Here is a 20380-nt window from a genome sequence, read left to right as displayed (position 1 = left end):
AGTGCATATATAAAGAATCAGTTGCCTATCTACAACCAAAACTTAGTTTAGGTTTGGATATATTGATATTTATTCAGTGGCAGGCACTGTTACAGGAACAAAATACCAACTATTATCATAGCCAAAGGATAGAGTAGTTATCACTGTCGTCTGAAAAGGGAGGGGACATTTCCTTATTCCCACTCTTACCATTCTGGTACTGCATACTTCTCTTTCAAAATATGGTATTACCACTGGAGTATATTAGGGCTCAGCTGGAAGTCACTAAATTGCAGATACCAGTGCTCCTTGTTTGGTTGGTTTTTTTTTAAACCTTTTCTGGACTTCACATGACAACTGAAAAAGACATCTCAAAATAAATGTTTAAAAAAAACCCCAACACAAAAAACCTTAAAACAATTTTCTACTTTTCAGTTTACCTTAATAAATATAAGAACTCTTTGGTATTTGTGTAATACTATTTCTGGTATGTTCCATTTTATACAATTCAAACCCAAGAGTGACAAGATACATTTTCTTCTGAAAGTAATCACTAGCACTTCCAACCAATCAAGTCAACAAAGCTTCTTAATTTAATGGCAAAGTTTATTCATTTTTTAACAATTAAAAGACAAAACATTTAAAATTTGCAGTTCAAAACATGCACATTCACCAAATGCCAAATGACATTTAACACTGCATAGAACTGAATGTGTTACTAAAAGAACTATTTAAAAAACAGTGCATTTAACATCCACTTAAAACTAAACCTGAGAAACTACCATAAACACCGAGTCAAAAAATCTTCATTCATGCAGCTTCATAATTTCCATGACAGTTTCAGCAGTAATGGCCTAGTGGAGCTGTAAAACCTCACTTTACCTTGAATGCAAATTCTGCTGTTTCAGACTGACCGCTTCTGCAGTGGTTCACACATATCAAACACTGAAAATTGTAACGAAAAATTACACTGAAGTAGAAAAACAATATCGATGCATTTATGGCTTCTATTCTACATTAAAGAAACACCATAAAATATGATTTAAAAAAAAGTCTTGTTCTGGTCACAGCTTTGCAATTACAAATCACACTCCACATAGATATACTTTTATTTCAGTATCAGCCCTCCAAAGTACCCAACTTTGCACATCATTGCTCAGATGAGTAGTGCTTATACTGACAGGCAGTCCAGTTGAAGCCTATGTGAGTAACACTTTGCATAAGCAGGAACCAGGTTTGGAATGCTAAAATATTCCTTTGTTTAATAAAGATCTATTGGTTAACAGCTAGGAAACTGGGGAAGTGAGGGCGGGGGGAGGAAGGAGAAAGTCATTTGTTGAGTTTTGTTACGAGTGAAAACATCCAGTACCAAGGAGCTGAACTGACAAACTCATTTGCTTAAATAGCGCTAGCTTCTCAATATATTATGAGCAGACTTTTAACGAAGGCATTAAAAACCAGGAATCAACAACCACCATGCATTGCCTCAGAACACATTTAGATATAGTGCCTCATGCAGACAGAATGATAAATTCATCAGAACTACAAGTGCTTTTACACAACACAGAAGAAAAAAAGGGAAAAAACTCCTCTCCTTAAATTTATCACATATGCCAAATTACTCATAATTCAAAATGGGTTCAAATGTTGTGACAGAAGTCTTAAGACACTTAATGCTCATCTTTGTAACATGGTGAATTTTATGGAGGCATGTGGACGTATAGGAATCTTCAGCTATCTCTTAGTGTTGCAAAATATTTTATTTATCATTTTATACAAATAGAATGATGACTAAGTATAAATCTGTTGAAACTGCTTTGCAAAAATATGTGTAAAATTAAGAAATGGCAAGAAAAATTCCAAATACAAATTATCGATAAGTTTGTCAAAATCTGTTTCCAGTTACTTCTCTTTTGAATAATTATATATATATATATGTATATATTTAAAAATAATCAAGCAACAGTATTTATATAAGATACCCGATTTTTAAGTGGCACTGGTTCAATTTTTAGATGGAAATTTTTAATACTAACTTGCAGTGCACATGAAACAGATGGAAGTGTCCATGTGAATTCTATATTTAATGCACATTCGGATTTTCAAACAATAATAACATAGGCATTGTTTGGAGCATTTTTGCCTAAATTGTTTTTTTTCTTTAAACAAACATCAGCATAATCCTCCTATTTTAACAAAGGTAAGATGTACTAACAGGATGGTAATAGATTATATTACTGTCTATTTAACATGAAAATAAGGTGCATTTTGTATACTTGACCTGATTTAAAAATGGGCACACATAGCTAAGATAATCTTATATTTTAAAATGGAATGGTATGAGCAATCAAAGCCCACAATTTTTGCCACATCTGTTTTTTTTGCTATTTTTAAGAAGTGGTATCTTTCAACCACTAATTATCATAAAAAATATAGTGACAGGAGAAAAACCTCATCAGAAGTAATAAAAATGAAAAATGCACTTTATGAAATACTACTTTAAATTCGGCAAAGGTATAAGGATGAAATGCTGTGATAAGACTATCTTAAAAACCTTAAATGACATTTTAAATTTAGGATATTAGAGCTGTTTCAGTCACTTTCTTCCTTTTTAAGATAGTTAACTGGAGATATATTGTGTGTTATTTTCCTCAAACTCTATTACAATAGTAAGACAGAATTTTATTTAATAGGATAAATAAGATTATGTAAATATCTCATTGTAAATATTTTACAAAGTATTTTAGTTGTCATGTCCTTTTCTGAAAAATCAGCAAGTAAGCCATTTAGAACAGAAAAAAAATTACTCATAAAGAGAGTATGTATGGATTGAGTCATTTTATATGAGTTAAGTACATTGAAAGATTATAAAGGAGCGTCATGGTTAATTTCAGAAATGTTTTTAAGTTGGTCATTGTCCCTTGGATGATAGAAAACAGGGAACCCCATTTTAGGAAAGGGGCATGCCCCCAAATTTTTTCTTGCCTTAGGTCAAGTGATTTGGCCCTCCCATATTGATCCATCTATTTATCTATGCCTGAAATGGCTTTTCTGAAGGCAGCTCTTGTCTGCATGACTGACTGGCAGTACTGTTTCTAGTGGGATACGTTCCCTTTGTCCCTGTGTCTTCTGTTTTCTGTTTAAAGATCACTCCGGGAAAGTGAGAGGAAGACATTGCATAACATGCATATGAAATGCAGACTGCCTTCCCATTGATACACCTTCCTAAATATGTACTTTCCAACAGTGACTTTTGTTGGGCTTTCCATGTGTATTTTTAAGTTTCTCTTAGAATGGAGCATAAGAAACTTGGAGAGTGCAATAAATGATATGTTAGGTGTCTAGCTAGATGAAAGGCAAGGAGGTAAAGTCACCTTTAGTAAGTGTATGAAGGAATGAAAGAGGGCAGAGAAAAGATAGGACTGGATGACTTGTTATTTCTAACTTGAAAGTGGACAATTTGGAGAGCAAAGAGGAAATATTTACTTTAACAGATCACTGGGGATATAGTTGTTCTGCTTTTCCATCTAATTGATCTCCATTGAAAGAAAAAAAGACATAATTCCTATGTAATGCACAGAAATATAATTAAAAATAAAACCAACTGCTACTATAGAAAATTTTATTTTAAATGTAATTATGATGGCTTTTAAACCCAGAATTAAACATGGACTAAAAAGTTGCAAGAATTAAGTAAATTTTGAAGTTCCAGTAGCTTTTCTTAGTTTGAAACCTGATGGTTGCTGGGTGTTAAGCTGAGAAATACCAATGTATCATATGTATCATGTTCTCATCCCTCTTTTTTTCTTCTTATACCAGGTGTATATCTTTTTCTGCAGTCACTTTGTCTCTATTTTTAATTAAAGGTGAGAGTATATAGGTATTCTGCATGACCAATAAGTTGTAAAGAGGCTGCTGCAATGTATTTCACACCTTCATAAGAAGTGATTTTAGTGCAAATAAATCAGTACATACCAAAGACTAGCGAAGGGCATGCTTTGCTCTGTATTTCAATGTATGCATTTAAAATAATCTTAGTATAAAAATGTTGAAAATTTGATTAATTTTAAAAAATAAGTTAAAACGAACTTTCTTTTGAACTTGCAGTATAAGCAGATACAACTAAGCATCACAAAAATAATTGTTTGCTAAAGAGAAGTAAGGCAGAGCAATTCTTAAAAATTGAAAAAAATGTGTACAAGTTGGCAGCCATATTCAACATAAGCAATATTAATGAAAATAAGGGGAAAGCTTGTATAAGGCCAAAGGTGCAAAGACTTGCAGTTTTGAAAACAAATGCCATAAAGGCCATTCAAATTAGACTCACTGTACTTTCTCCTCAAGTATGGAGACTCAAGCATGCAGTTCTGAGATCAGGACTGGAAATAATTTCCTTTCAAATTATTTCTAACAACAGAAAACATTTATGGAATTTCTTTGGCAAATGTTTTTAGGTTAGTTTGACACAAACATCTAGGAACATCTCAAAATCTTTCTTAAAGAAGGTGAATTAACACCATTAAGATACTTTTTTTCCAGCACTTGTTGAAATCAAAGGCTTATTATCAACTGTATTTAAATATATTAACACTTAAAAACCTTCACAGATGCTAACTGATCTGTCAATGTAAGGTATGTTTAGCAATCTGACCTTTGCCTTTCTAGTATATGACCAGTATTGATTCAACTTCATTGTAAAATAAGCAAGCTGGCAAGATACAAGGTAAATTCCAATCTGTTTACAAAGACTAAGCAAGTACTTGTTAAAAAATTTAGAGATGGTGTTTTACAGTATAGTTGCACAGTGCTTATGTCTACTGAATACACAAATCCAAACTTTATGGAACAAGACCATCATAGATCTTTCAATCTCTGATAACTGGGCCATGGTCACAGCTCCCAGCAAAGATCTAGTAGCCTGTCTCATAAAACTAAGTACTAAGGCCTAAATCTCGAGCTGTGTTCCTTCACCATTCCTCAGGCCTTTGCTTTGTGGTATCATAAGCTCTTATTACTTCAGACTGGGAAACTATTCCATTTTCATCTTGAGAGAAGGCGTAGCCATCTGCAGATATAAAGGAAAATAGAAACCAATTAAGGTTTTTTCTTAAAGCTTTAATAAAAACAACAAAGGTCAACCTCTTTTCAGCAATTAGTAAAAACCCATGCCATTTCTTACACAATTTTTCACTTATAAAATAGCAGAAAAAACTCTGTGCATGATCTTAGGAATAAAGAGAAACTAACAACAGGCAAAGAACTTGGTCTAATGAGTTTAGGATACTGCATCTTTACTATAAATAAATGCAGTAAAAGGTAGAACTTTACTTCTGTGTTATTGGATATTAATTTTTGTCAGTGAACACTTACGAAGCAAGTTTTGCTGCAAAGAGTCAGAGCGATACAAGTTCACGTGGTTCTTCTTAAAAACGTTCTTCAGTAGCTGTGCTCTTTCAGTTAAGCTAGAAAGAAAGTGGACACATGAAAATATTTACTTACTAATTACACTATTCCTTTGAGTCTGTTCAATGGGAATGAATTACTAAGTGAAAAGTGTTCAATTCTTTCCCTTTTTAAATTGCGCCCAATGAATTATGTAGATGATGATTAAAAGTGTGTGTAAGGACAGATTATTAAGTCCAGATCCCTGGTAATGATTTTACTTGTCACAATATAGTGATATCAAAATATCTGTTTGAAAATATACAAAATATATCTGTTTGAAACACTGCTGTGCGCTGACAACACAAATAAATGAATACTGTAAAGCTTTCAGCATGACTCCTTTAGAAACACACAATGTGAAGGGAAGGCACTGTCTTCCTTGATGTATCATGGCTTGATTAGTGCCAGGCTGAGTTAGTCTTTCTTTTTCTAACACAGAGAGTGCTCCTAGCCTCTACTCACACAGTACCACAAAGGGATGGGAAAAGAAGATGGAGGAAAAGTCACATTCATGGTCATCAGCTGCATGTACAGAAACATATTATTTCCATGAAAAGTGTTCTAGCAGGACACTAGGAAACTCTAGAAGGTGTTCTTCTGGAGATCATACCCAAATAACAGACTACTATTACTGCTAAGGTTGACTACCTCAGCCCATCTCCTTCCTTCCCAGCACTACTGAGTTTGTTGTGTTATATGTTTATTGTGCTTTAGTGTGACCCAAGTGACTCTCCATTCCAGCCCAACTGGAAAGCAGGGGTATTAAACATTTTTTAAATCGAGAGTCACACATCAGCTAAATGCTGCAAACTGTAGTGAACAGAGTAGCAAAGTACTGGGTTTCCTTACTGCCCGTCTTTCTTACATCTAAAGTTCTCTTAAACAGAAACCCACATTACTAAATAAATAACAGGTGGACTAGCCATAGCTCATAAAGCTTTCAAAATCTACAATTTTGATAACATATTAAATATGTGCAAGGGACTATATTAAAAACCCCCTCACACAAACCCTTCAACGTCTTCCTCTAGATTTGATATTCACTGTGAATTAGATCATGTGTTTCAGAGAAATACTTATCTATCATTTAAATACTTCAAATGCTGAAAAATCTAGCCTGTCTCCATGTGAACTGGTCTAAAAATCAGTTCAATTAAAAAGAAGAAGTATCTTATGTTTATTCTGAGTATACAGTGATTTGATTTCGTTACGGTTTTGCTAGATTACCAAAGCTGTCTCTTGTGTAAGGATGTAGTAAGTAAAACAAATTTCACATACCTTATGTTACCAAGTTTTGATTACTCAAATTACTTTTTAATATTCTTGTCAATTAGCTCAACAGACTTACCTTTCCAGGCTGTCAACCAGACTAAGTGGTACAAGGAATGAAACTAGATTGCTTTCCTCATTAGATTACCATTCAAACCATTAAATTAGAAAGGCTCGTTCTTTCTTCAGTGAGTATATACTTATATATGAAGCTGAACCACTGGTTAAGCTGGAGGGACTAATGGTTTAGCTCCCTTTTCTGTTCCTTTCCAGCCTGGTGGTTAAAGCATATACCAGGAGGTGAAAGCTTGGCTTTTCTAAGTTGGAAAAGGAAAACATATCTACTATTTCCACACCCATAGAGAAATCCTAACTGCAAAATCTACAGGGTAAGGGAACAGGCAGGGGAAACTGCTTCTGCTGTCATGTTTTGAATGAAAAGATGGAATGAGACTTCCTTGTAAAAAAGGAATTAGGTACCAATACCAGGAAAGTAGTCAGCATCTCTGCTGACTGAACCAAGAATGGAGAGGCTGAAGTACTGGGACACATCTTACTCTCAGTGTTTTTCAAAGCTAGCTCTCTGGGGATTTTTTTTCCATTCTCATTGCTCCTCTAGGCTGTGTAGGAGCCTTCCTTTTTAGTTCAGAGCTGCTGTTAAAGTGACAACATTAATAAAAAATTAAGGACTGAAATTTAAACCACAAGGATACAGAGAGAGAATACATAAATCAATAACTTCATGTAAGATTGGAGGTCAAAGAGGTGGAAGACTGCAAATACTTAAGAGTTATCAGCTGTATCTCCTTTGCAATACATCTGTGAAACCCTTCATAATGTGAGTTGAAATCAGCAAATTTCTATGAAATGTTTGTTTTGACAGGTGTTATTTTCTAATTAAAAAATGTTTTATTAAAAACATACCAGGCCTACTGTAGCATTTTTGGTATGATCATTCTTTCCTTGTGTTCCAGAGTGAAATGTTCAGATTGCTTAAATGCTATGCAGTGAAAATACTACCTTAAGTTTACATGATCATGAAGTATGCATGTCTTAGTTTATGTATAATGAAGTTTCCACTGAACAGATATGATTGCTGGTACAGAAAATACAAAATAAGTGCAAAATACACTTGGGAAAAGAAAAATGCTTCCAGCTATCCAGGTATTAAATTCTGCTCTTTTTCTATACTTGAAATCCTGTGGGCTCTCTATTATGAATCACCCTTGCCATTCAAAAGACTATTTAAATATCTACACGTGAAGCTCAGAAAACATGGTTTCATAATTAACTAATGATAGATCATATTAACTAAATCCCTTATGCTCATTGTGTGTACCTATATGGACAAGCAGAATATTAACTATTTTTGAACATGAAATGTATACCTTTACAGGTAATTAATCACATTTATAGAAAAAAAAAATACTACTTTATGTATACCTGACCAATCACTTATCAGGTCTAAAAATAATTTCTAAGTGATCTGAATTAAAAACAATGATTCTGTGATGCAGCATTTGCAGTATATATCTCTAAAGACATTTCCACAATTTTGAACTGCTATTCATGTTAGTGTTAGTCCATGTAGTATTCAACACAATAGAAATATTTTTGTAGTAAGTATTAATACTGTTGTTTCTGCTTAAGCATTATATATGTTATCAGAAAAAAACCTTTTTGAACAATGGTTTATATACAAAAAAGTATCTTTTTACCTTAGTCATTTCAATTTTAAGTAGAACTGGCTTAGTAGCATTTCATTACAATGGCTCCAGTGATAGAAATTCCACTCGTTGTGGCACAAATTTGTTCATCCACTGAAGTTGCTCTATTACTTATGCTGTCGAGGCACCCTCAAGTCAACAGTATGCCAAACTGAAAGTTTACTTTTTGTTGGAAAAGTGGCTGTGCAAAATTCGCACCTTCTTGCTCAAGATAATATTCTTACTTAACTGACAAATATATGGGATAAACCAAATTTTAATGTCTTGTCTACAGAAGAACTGAATTAAGTACTTTTGGACAGTTTTGGGGAAAGATCTCACTAAACATCCTTACACTGAAACGGCAAGATATGATAGCAATGCTCTTCCTAAGCCTTTGATGATTATGTTTTAAATACCTTTTCAAATCATCACTGTAAAAACACAAGGGATGTCAGATTTTGAGACTGTATTATCATGTCCTAGTTTTAGAGCACATGCTAAAATACAATAAAAATATTTGAAGAACAATATTTTAAATTATTTAAATGTAAATGTCAATTTTTATCCTAATTTTCAGAAAACAACTGGAAGTGGAAATTTACAATTTAAATAGAAAATTCCAATCCTAAGATTCTTTGATAGGAAGACACCAAAACTTAAAGCCTTACAATCTTAGTTGTATTTAAATGCATGCAATATGAGGTCAACACAGTTCTAAAAAATGTGCAACAAATATATTCTAGCTGAAAAAAAAAGCAAAAAAATTAACAATAATATAATTGATAGAATTTTATAATTGTTTGTGTTGAAAGGGACCTTGAAGATCATCTAGTTCCAAATCTCCTTCCACTAGACCTTCCACTAGGTTGCTCAGAGCCCCATCTGTCTTGGTCTTGGACACTTCTGGGGATGGGATTGGTGCAACTTCTATGAGCAACCTGTTCCAGTGCCTGATCACCCTCACAGTAAAGAATTTCTTCCTAATATCTAATCTAAACCTACTCTCTTTCAGTATAAAGCCATTCTCCCTTGTCCTATCACTACATGCCCTTATAAAATGTCCCTCTCCGGCTTTTTTATAGGCCCCCTTCTAAGTATAACACTCAGATACTGACTGATTACAGCAACTAGCCAACAGAAAAATCCTGACCTGTTATCTATGGAAGCTAAGCCTCTTATTTTGTGTTGTAGAATTTTTAAGATGGGAATAGTCAGAGTGGAAAAGTTTCCGAGTTATCTTTCCCACTATTTCCAGTTACCTCTTAATCAAGCAGTGATCTTCTTAGGTTATTTTGGCATTTTATGAGAACAAATCCCTTCTTCTGCTACAACAGAAAAAGGTTCTTCCAGAGATATGCACACAGGAAAAATATCTGGTCCTGAAGAATACATAGTAAGTTTGTAAAAAAATGACTATTTGTTCTTGCATCAAAAGCACGACAGCCTGAATAAAAAAGTTGCATGTACATATTTAAAACAGATGTAGAGGACATTCCTTACCAGTTTAACTACTTACTATGCGCTAGTAACTAGTTCATCTAGGCTTCTATAATTTAGGAGACTCAAAAATGTTTACAAAAGTTCAATCAAATTTTTGAAGATGCAAGCAAGTCACTTCATCAGACCATTTCTTTAACAAAGAATTGTTTCTCCATAAAAAGTGAAGTTTTGACTCTATTACCTGAATTTAGATATAATTTTTAAAAATGGAGGGAATAAACCCTTAAGAAATATTAAGTTGTGTAGCATCTGCTGATTTGCACCAATGTTGATGTTTGATGTTTGTATCCTTCAAAAGTACAGGTCTAAAAATAACTTTGTGGAGAATGAATAGATCTAAGAAAGACATTCTGGAAGGTAACTAAAAACCCTCATGGAGCCCTTATACCTACTTAATTGTGAGATAAAAACCTAATTATAAAACCAGTGGTGAAAACACCAAGTTCATTTTACCTATATAAGAAGGGATTTGGAAGACATGCTATACAAAGGATGAAGGAAAAGCATACTGCCAAGACAGCTGCTGTTAAAGTAGCTTAATTTGGGAATGCAGGTATGGAATACTAAAAAGGTACATTACCTTACTTTTTTCTACATCCACAACATGTTCCCATTTGATCACTATCTAGTACTAATGTCTGCTTTCTTTTCTGCAATTCATTCTTTTACAACTTTTGCTCTTTGCAAATAAATATGCAGCATACATTGCTTCTGGCTCAAAGCTCAGCACATTGATATATGACTTGGTTAATCCGGAGGAAAATCTTGCCCTGAATCTCCCTGAATGAGCACTGTCACTGGAGAAAAGGATCCCTAATAATCAATTTAGATCACCTTTAAAGATAAGAGAACTTACTCTTGCAAGCACTAGTTGGGTCTTGCAGTGATGAAGGAAAAGTAGGCTCGAAGTAGGAATTGCCATCAACTAGGGGGTTTTGCAGTACTTCCAGTCTGAAGCTGCTGCTACAAAGACAGCATATAGAGCCTGATGGGAGACTGTATGCAGGTATGTCCTCTTATGTAACCCACCACACTAGACTAGGTGTTCCATGAGTGTTCCACGAGAGTAGTGGGATAAGCTCCCAGGTCTCTCGGCATCTCCCCTGGAACTCGTATATGTTACCGGGGGAGAAGAACACAACTAGAGGCAAAATATTTCTTGTGAAACACTCACACAAGCTGGATATTCCCCCATTAGAAATGGTGGTTATCACCTTGGTATCTGATGTAATTTGATCTCAACCTGGTAAATCCTAGTAAATTAATTCCCACTGAACTGGAGGAGGGATAAAGTAAGATTGAAGGAGAAAGGGAACTAAAGTATCTTTATGAACAAAAGGTACTTTCTGAAAATTGAACCTATAATAAAAGAAATGACTGTTGGTGTTTTTTCTGGTAGGAAAAAAGCCTCCTTGGCTAAGCTCTTTGCCATGAAGATACTAAAAGAACAGCAGTCCAAAGGAAAGAAAGAACAGGAAAATCAAGTATCAGCAGTTTTGGCTTTTTTTTAGACTTCACAAAACTCATGAAAATGAAGAGAAGGAAAGAAAGCTCTAGTTCAGCCAAATGGCACTAATGAATTGGAAGGGGGGGGAGAGGGGAGTTTTGTCATCTCATACTCCATTCAGCAAGCGCTTGCTACGAGTTCAGCTAGGGTTAAAAAGTCTGGAGTATTTTAGTGAGTGCACACCTTTATGCTGAGTTTGCACACAGAAAATGTCCAGTTGTTCAGTTTTACCTACTCCCTTTTCAAATTACCTGCTTGGTCCATGAAGGAGGATGTAACAAGGGAATTCTTGTGGAGTCTTAAGTTAAAAATCTTTTTTACCTCATATAGGTTAGTCAAATTAGTTAGCTCTGGACTGGCATAACATACAAAGCCAGGTTATTATATTCAGTTTCAGAAAACCCTAGACAGATTTGTTGTCTGTCCCTATGCTACCAAGCAGGTTTTATAAAAATTTAATTTTTCTTTTGTGCTTATGCCCAATTTATGACTATACTAGTGAATAATACAGGTTTAAACTCATTTTGTATTAACTGCTAACACAGTAAAAAGTGACGAAATTAAAATCGTACCTCAAGTTTCTATACTTAATAACTAGAAACTAAACAGTCAGCTACAAAGAAACACATCAGTTAAAGCTTCTGGTAAAAACCTACATGTAAGCATATGAAAAAACATGAGGCTCAGTAGACCTGAAGCCCCTTTACAGATGCCTTTTGTCCGTATGGATTTTGAAAAATAACCCTTTGTCTTTGATATATGTATAAGGCTTAAAATATTTAGCTGTTTTTTTTTTTTTAAAGATAACGTTCTACAGATTTTTACAGCACCTTTTGCCATGCACAACTGCCCCAGGATCCTCAGACTTCGCTTCCAACTCCTGAACTTCATCTACCAGTGTCTTGTAAGTAGCTCTCTTTACTCTGTAAGGATATATGTAAGTAAATACTGTCAGATTTACTCTCTTGAAAGCACAACAGACAGTTTTAACATTTACATAAATAGTCAATTTATAAATCCATTTTCCGAGACTTAAAACTAAGCTTTACAGGAAGAAATATCAAAAAACAAATCTAAAGAAGGTATTTTATCAGCTGTTCTTGCAAATTAAACACAAAAAATATTTATTAATAAGAAATTACAATTATAGAAACATTTAAAATAGTAATAGCATTTGTAATAAACTTTTTTAAAAACAAAAAAGGTGAAAAACAATTTTATATAATCATCGGAATTGATCTTAATTTCTTTTTATTATATTAGTAATTAGAACACACATTTAAAGGTCACTACTTTCTTCTGTAAACCTCAGCATTTCTGTACTCACACTTTGTATACTATATCAAGAAGTAAAGCTGTCATAGGTATACACAGAAGTCCCATCCAAAACACTCCAGAGCTGAACATCATCGCTGCCTGAAGGGAAAAATGCACAAAATGTGATGATGTCATGACAAGAACTAGGAAAAAAATCTTAGAAATATCAATTACTTTGTTGAGGCTATGAAAAGCAAATTTAAATGAACTGTTCTGGTCTGTCTAATGTGAAATAAAACTTGAACTCCTTTCTAAAATCCCGAGTCGCAACAGAAATCCAGTAGATAGTAAGCACTATTTCATGTTAATAAGCTGCTAGAAAGATACACTGCTTAGCTCTTTGCATGGGGGAATCTACTCCACCACAATGCTGCTCTATACCACTATGCTGATTATGGGCATTTCCATTAAAATCAGATTTATCAAAAATCCACCCCCCTCAAACTTTGTCAACACATTATGAGCACAATTTCCTATTTGCAAGTGACCCCAACAGGATGTAACTGTTTCTGACCCTTCATATGGGTACTGGACACTGTTACAATCATTCTGCACTATAAGATGGATTAAAGTTATATCCCACAGAACTCGCTGTACCACACTGCCACAGACTCCTGTTAAACAGATTCCTTAAAAATGAGAATTAAGAAAATAACCATTTATGTAATTACAAGAGCATGCAACATATTGTTAAATGAAGATCTAACACATAAATACATGGTGAGATATTTGAAAACCATATAATTATTTTTAGTTGTGTATTTTTTTAATACACTGCTTTATATAATACATAGGAATTTCTTTTGTTCATAACTTGGTCTGTAGACATACTAAAAACTAAAACACACTAAAAAGCCAAACCAAACATCACAACATATACACAGCAAAGGAAAAAAGGCATTTACGCCTGTAACTCACGCTCAAGTGCCTACATAATAATATTATGGATGCAAGGATTGTGATAAATACTTAACGAAGCATACTACAGGAAATTTGTTTTGCAGTCAGTATTAAAAATACCTTTATAATGTAATTAGATTGTACAGAGGTTAAAAGTAACAATGCTGCACAACAATATCCTTTTAAATCCTTTATTTTATTACTTGGAGACTAATTTCTTTCAAGGGTTAAACCTCAGGATGCAACTAAAATATAAAAGCTGAAATTTTACTAGTTTTTATTAGAAGACAAATGCGAGTAGCTTGCAGCAGCTGAAGTCTAATTTCTTAACATGCATATGTGAACATTTTAGAATGATACTTCACAGGTAGATATGTGAAAACAGAAGTGAATTATTTTCGGAAAAAACCCCTAATTCTCATATAAGTTATATTTATTTTGTTTTTGTATTCAAATTCCTACTGACACTGATACTTTGGAAAGCATTAAATTGTATTTTAAACCAAAAATTTGGTAAACTTTTCACGGCTATGTCAAAACGGCACAGATATTGCCCTGAGATTCTACTAATTATTTTTGCCAACAGGTAAGGTGTAAACACTGAGCAGTGGCAGGTTCAAAATAAAATAATTCACATTTTCAGTGGAGAAAAAAAAAATTTGCATCGGGAAGTAGAGAAAATATCCTAGTGGAGAAAATGTATTAGCACAGTCACTTTATAAGCAAAACATGACTTTGACATACTTCATGAAATACTCATTTTCTAAAATAGAAGGTAATAGGAAATGTCTGTCACAAATACATTTTTGCAAGACATTTTATAATTAAGTCACAATTAGACATCTCCCTTAAAAACAAGGAAAAAAAGCATAAAAATAAAACTCGAAGTAATTACAACTCTTCCTTCCTATTATTAATAACGATTTTTAATTTATAAGAATGTAGCAAAGAGCTGTCCTTGCGTTTAGCCACCCGGTATTAAATGTTTGCTGGTGAAACAGCAAAAGTGATAATGTAGGTCTTAGGATGTTAATTCTGACCATTGTAATGCTAACTATGAATGAAGGAACAACTGGCGCCTGCTATTCAGTCCATCCAGCCTTTGGCTTTACAAATGAACAACATGAATTGAGGTAAAAAAAAAAAGTTTTTCTGCGTCATATTTGAAAGCCTGTCAGATTTTTTTCTTTTACAGAGTTAATCCAAACCTAAAAGATTTAAAGCCGACATTCGCATTAAAGACAGAGGGCCTCTTTGTATTTTTTGGACGAAGAGGGGAAAAAATAAAATCCCACAGAGGTATTTCCTTCCTTTCTGTACAAGAAAGCTCCCCCCTCATTCTGTAGAAAACATTTTTGTCTCTAACTTTTCACATCTCTCTACACATAGGCAGGTCATCTGGGAAATGGCAAACCAATCCTTTTCAGACAATGGCACTAACAGGAGCAGCCTGTTCTGGGGACGGACTCTGGCTGCCTCTGTTTGTGGTTTACAAATTGTTCCTAATGTGAGAGATTTCTGGTCTATGCCAAGTCTTCTCCCTTTAGGCCTTGTGAAACCAAACGGAATCTGCCACAAAAGTGGCTCCCAGGGGAATTCAGAAGTAATCCAAAATGAGAGCTGGGAAGCCCAATTTATTGTAGGACTTACAAATCCTGCTGGGGGAATAAATAATTTGTTCTATGTGTAGCTCATACTGAGTATTATGATTTTCTAAAATAAATTAACATTGTTTATTAAGTGCAATATACAGATTTTTATATAAGCTTTTATTTTTTAAAAAAGAAAAAGGGCTGAGAAATACTCCTTTTTGCGGCTTAGTGGCAGATTAGAGATCCTGGCTGCAAAACAATTTTAATGCACTGATGAAGATGTACTATTAGGAAATTACGTGTCAGAATGAACAGAGAACATTCCTTTTTTCTTCATTATGAAATGATCTGCCAAAACTGCTGGCTCAGATTTTTAAAAGCCTTCTAAAAATAAGGAGAGAAAGATGAAACTGGTAAAATTCTTGCTGCAGAAAAGCTTACCCTTTTCAGTTTATTGATTTCAGGTATCATCTAGGTACATATTTTCTTCCTAAAAACTACAGAGCTATTAAAATAATACCTCCTCAACACCATCAAACCAATAAAAGTTTCCCTTCTCAACCTACAGAAATAACTTCATTAGTTTTAGTTATCTTCATGTGTTTGCCTTCATATATACCAAAGTACTTATTGTTGTAACATTAACAGAGATCTGCATTAACTGCCAGTGCAGTGAAGTTCTTAAAAGTGAGTTCTTGTATTGCCTCTAGTCTTTCTTTGCTGTTTAGAGTTTAAAAAACATATCTTAGTTCCTATTAACTAAGAACTATGTTCCTCAGAATTCCAAAGAATTAAGTTCCTCCCTATTAGGAACTCTGGTTATTAGGTATATTAAAAAGGGAATCTCTCAATTTTCTGCAAATACAAAGTCTCACCGGTATGCAACATATAGTAAGAGGTACTGAAGCAAAGGGAGCATCAGATAGTGAGGAAGCAAATAACTGCAGATATTTGCAGGCAGAATCTATAAATTCTTACTTTAACAAATCTCCTGTGAACAAGAAAAATGACTAAGGACAGAGTAAGGAACATGCCTTTGCTTTTTCCTTATCTCCTCTCATTTTCTTCAGCTGTGGATATAAATAGTCCATTGCAAGATCACCAATTTCCACTCTGCAGGCAGGTATGAAGAGTGGGCTGTATCCCACAGAATGATGATTAGATGATTGTCTTAATTATATAAACAGAAATAATAAATAATGTAGTAAATAATAAACATATATAGAAGCTCACAAACACAGACATGTACTATAAATCCTAAAGCTTCAAGAAGTACTTGTAGACTAAGGTCTCTCTTCTACAGATGTGTCCTTAGTTCCGTCACTTTTTTTCATTAATATTTTAATATTCCAAGTATTCACTGGAATACACATCTCGTCTTTTCCTAGAGAGGACCTTAATCACTCAGGCTGAGCAAAAGCCAGCACATTTTCTCTCCTGATCCAGTAAATTATGATTACTCCATACGAAGTCGAACAGCAGACGACACAATTCTCTGTTCAATCACCATTTCAGCAGAACGCATTATTCTAAAAGTTGCAAAGTCAAGAGAAATTGAAATCTGGCTTTTGGAAAACATTCATTTGAGGTGAATGTTTTAGTATTTAACTGATGGATAAATTGAAATTTTAAAAAACACAGGTGATAAAGATCTAACTGTGGGAGGTAGTTAAGGTTTGTGAATCGTCAGATTAGCACATTTGAGCCCAGAAAGATATGAAATGCAAGACTGCACCTTATTATGTGTTCTTGTGAGTAGCTTAGAGTGGCTGCACATTTTCATTTTGTGAATTAAGTTCGTAGGTATTTAATGCCTTCCCTGCATTTTATGAAAGTCTAAGTTACCTCAAAAGATGTTTCATATTTGGGAAAAAAACCCCACCAAACAGACCAACAATAAATCATGGTGCCAGAAACAAATTATCAGTTGCTATCTCCATTGACTTTAGACAGATACAGTGATGGAAATGCTTTCAAAATAAAAAGCAAGCAAAAAGTAAAGAAAAAAAAGCTTCGCAATAAACCTTAATACCTGGAAATCTCCTAAAAAAGCTGGAGAGGAGAATGACAAATAAACAGGAAAGCTTCCCTTAGAATTAGGAATGGAAGAAGGTTCCGTTAGCAGAAGTTTGGCTTACAAGGTTGCACTACAGCTTGAACTAATAGATATGAAAAATAACCTTTAGAAAATTAGAGAGAATTAGCCATCTGGATGTGAAATTAGATAAGCTACAAAGTGCTGGCAAGTTGATATTCATCACACTTTTAATCGTGCTTGTAACCAGAGAACACTAGCTTTCTAATGAAAAAGCTAGATTGTCCTCTTTTGCGCCAAAGAAGACTCACAGGTAAACCTATTTGAGTTGATTCAAAGATGACAAGAAAGAGTATCTGGCAAAGGAGATGCAAAGCCTCAGTGAGAAGGTGAGTATTGGTAGTTCTACAGAGTTTGTTACTATGCTGGTTGATGTCTGCACTGTAATAGGTGTAACAGGAAAGAGTACAGAAAACACTGAATTTCACTAGAATTTGTAAAGAACAGAAGCCATTCCTCATCAGAAGAGAAAGCTTATATGGAGAAAGATGGCAGTTAAATATCATTTAAGTAGAGTTGTATGCATAACTACACCAGGGATTTGTGCTCAATTCCATTAATAACATTTTGAACCAAAAAACCCCACCCCATAACTTTTTGTTTATAAAGGTGATTGGCAATAATATGCTGATGGAAGGAAAAGACTAACCCATAAAAAAGAAGAATGGTAGAATGGTAATACTATCGAGACAGACTATTGTAAGCCAAAAGGTAAATTTGGTAGTTCAAAGATCAGCTCTGCTGTTTCTGCTGTACCTGTGCTCTCAGAGAATGAGAATGTAACTGCTGAATACGGAAAAGGATCTTTGAAGTGTATTTGGGAACAGTAGACTGGCTAACAAATATCTACTACTAGACCAAGTACAATAAAACCATGAAGGTTTGAGGACTCAAAATGGAAACTACCTATTGGGAATCAAATGGAAAAAGAAAAATCCCTTCTACAAATGTTTTGGATTCCTGAAGTGAAAGACTAAAAGTGAACTTTAAATACAAATAATTAAATAGCAAAAAAATGCCAGTATCAGAATGGTAACATAATTTTAGGCTCTCAAGTGAGGCTAGATGACTAAAATGGATATGTGTTATCATATGAATTCACTTAAAAAACAACAATAAATCACTGAATTTTTATGAAGTAATAATATTCTCCACAAATGTACACTGAAACATTTTATTTCACTAAACAAGAGGTTCACATAAGTATACAGGGGAACACATATACAGATTACTGATTGTTGTTTTGTAAAGACTCACAGGTCTGTACAAGACAAGCTGGGAAAAAACTTGAAAGGGGGATGAAAATGTGCTAAATATGTAGGATAATGCCATAGGGGCCTTTTGCTGAGAATGGGCTTGAGAAATATTTTTGACTATGAAAGAAGACCTTAGGCTTTTGCTGTTGAATTATTTCAATGTTCTTGAAAACTGTACTTCAAACATGCTCTGTAAATAAGCAATAGTCCCTTGCCGAAAATTTCGTGCAACAATTACTCCCCCTGAAATGAAGACACAGAATTCTGGATAATATTTTAACCCAGACTGGTAACAAGCAGTGCAACAGGGGAAAAAAAAAATAAATTACTGGCTAACTCCACATAGCTACCCCAGGTATTAGCCATTGAAGAATGATTAGTTTCCGGAAGTTTTGTGATAATGAAGTGAGAATTCAAAGTCTTTGGTATTTGTTTACCATATAGAACACAAGACAATTTTTAGAAATAGAGATTGCCAAGTTAGTTATCTGTCAGGCTCCCTTAAAAGCATGGCACAGTAATTCTCTTGTGTTGAAGAACTCAGAGAATCACTACTTTTCAAATTTTAGGAGCGTTATTTATAGTCACCCTGCTAACACTGAGGAAAAGCACCATAGCAATTTTCTTAAAAATACAAGCATTTAAATTTATTTATTTACTACGCTGTATTCTGCAGAAGTTATTAAAATAACACTCATCTGTTTTTAAAAATGCAAGAGACAAGTACCCATTAACAGCACCTTTTGCAGCTGGTGGGACAAAAGCTGTAAGATCCTCCTAGAGAAGCTGTTGATGTATGGGCTGGATGAAGAGACAGTGAGGTTCATTGAAAACAAGCTGAATGGCCAGAGTGTAGTGACCAGTGGTAGTGCAGCTGGAGGCAAGTAATTAAAAGCATATCCCAGGGGTCAATACTGGGTCCACTTCCATTTAACATCTTCATTAAAGATCTGGATGAGAGGTAAAGTGTACCCTCAGGAAGTTTGCTAATGACACAAAAAGGAGGGAGGAGTGGCAGATGCACTAGAGGGTGCATGAGATGCACTGCTGCCATTAAGAGAAACCTCAACAGGCTGGAAAAATGGGCTCAATGCAGTTGAACAAGGAGAAATGCAAAGTCCTGCACACTGGGAGGAAGAAGCCCAGGCACCAGTATATGTTGAGGGCTACCCAGCTGGAATGCCACTTGGCAGAAAAGGACGTGGTCCTGATGGACACCAAGTTGCATATGAGCCAGCAATGAGCCCTCGTGACAAAGAAGGTGCATGGTATCTTTGGGTTCATTACACAAAGTACTGCCAGCAGACATCAAGGCTGGTCCCTTCTACTCAGTACTGATGGGGTCACACCTAGAGAAGTGTCCAGTTCTGGGCTCCTCAGTACAAGAAACATGGACATGCTGGAGACAGTCCTGTGAAGGGCCAGAAAGATGATGAAGGGCCTGGAGCATCTATCTGTACAGCCTGAGATAGTTGGGACTACAGCCTAGAGAAGGCTGAGGGGGACCTTATCAATGGAGAAAGATTCTTGAATGGAGGGTGCAAGGAAGACACAACCAGGCTATTTCCAGTGATGTCCTGTCATAGCACAAGAGGCAATGAGTACAAACTGAAACACATATCTGAACATCAAGACAAACTTTCTTACTTCGAGGGTGACCTAACAGTGACACAGGTTGTCCAGAAATGTTGTAGAATCTCCATCCTTGGCAATATTCAAAAGCTGTCTGGACATGGTCCTGGCCAACTTGGTGTAGCGTTGGGAGCATTAGACCAGATGACCTTCAGAGACCCGTTCCAGCCTCAACTGTT

The 20380-nt window shown here is 34.8% G+C and overlaps 1 protein-coding gene across 4 annotated transcripts in view; it reads right to left on the bottom strand.

Annotated features, from left to right (window-relative positions):
* Positions 1 to 564: 564 nt before the first annotated feature.
* The window catches only part of ATP8A1 (ATPase phospholipid transporting 8A1), a 115474-nt gene continuing 95658 nt past the window's right edge, over positions 565 to 20380 (bottom strand). For all 4 annotated transcript variants that reach the window (XM_064652933.1, XM_064652934.1, XM_064652932.1 and 1 more), the window contains 4 exons: positions 12737 to 12825; positions 12240 to 12332; positions 5350 to 5441; positions 565 to 5044 (listed from right to left, as the gene is read on the bottom strand). In XM_064652933.1, coding sequence (XP_064509003.1) covers positions 4947 to 5044; positions 5350 to 5441; positions 12240 to 12332; positions 12737 to 12825 — 372 coding nt within the window. In that variant the 3' untranslated portion in view covers positions 565 to 4946. The remainder of the gene's footprint in view (positions 5045 to 5349; positions 5442 to 12239; positions 12333 to 12736; positions 12826 to 20380) is intronic.

The sequence above is a fragment of the Pseudopipra pipra genome, chromosome 4, assembly GCF_036250125.1.
Source record: "Pseudopipra pipra isolate bDixPip1 chromosome 4, bDixPip1.hap1, whole genome shotgun sequence".
Classification (NCBI taxonomy): Eukaryota; Metazoa; Chordata; class Aves; order Passeriformes; family Pipridae; genus Pseudopipra; species Pseudopipra pipra.
Note: the sequence above shows the minus strand (reverse complement) of the source record. Positions and strands in the feature narration are given on the sequence as shown.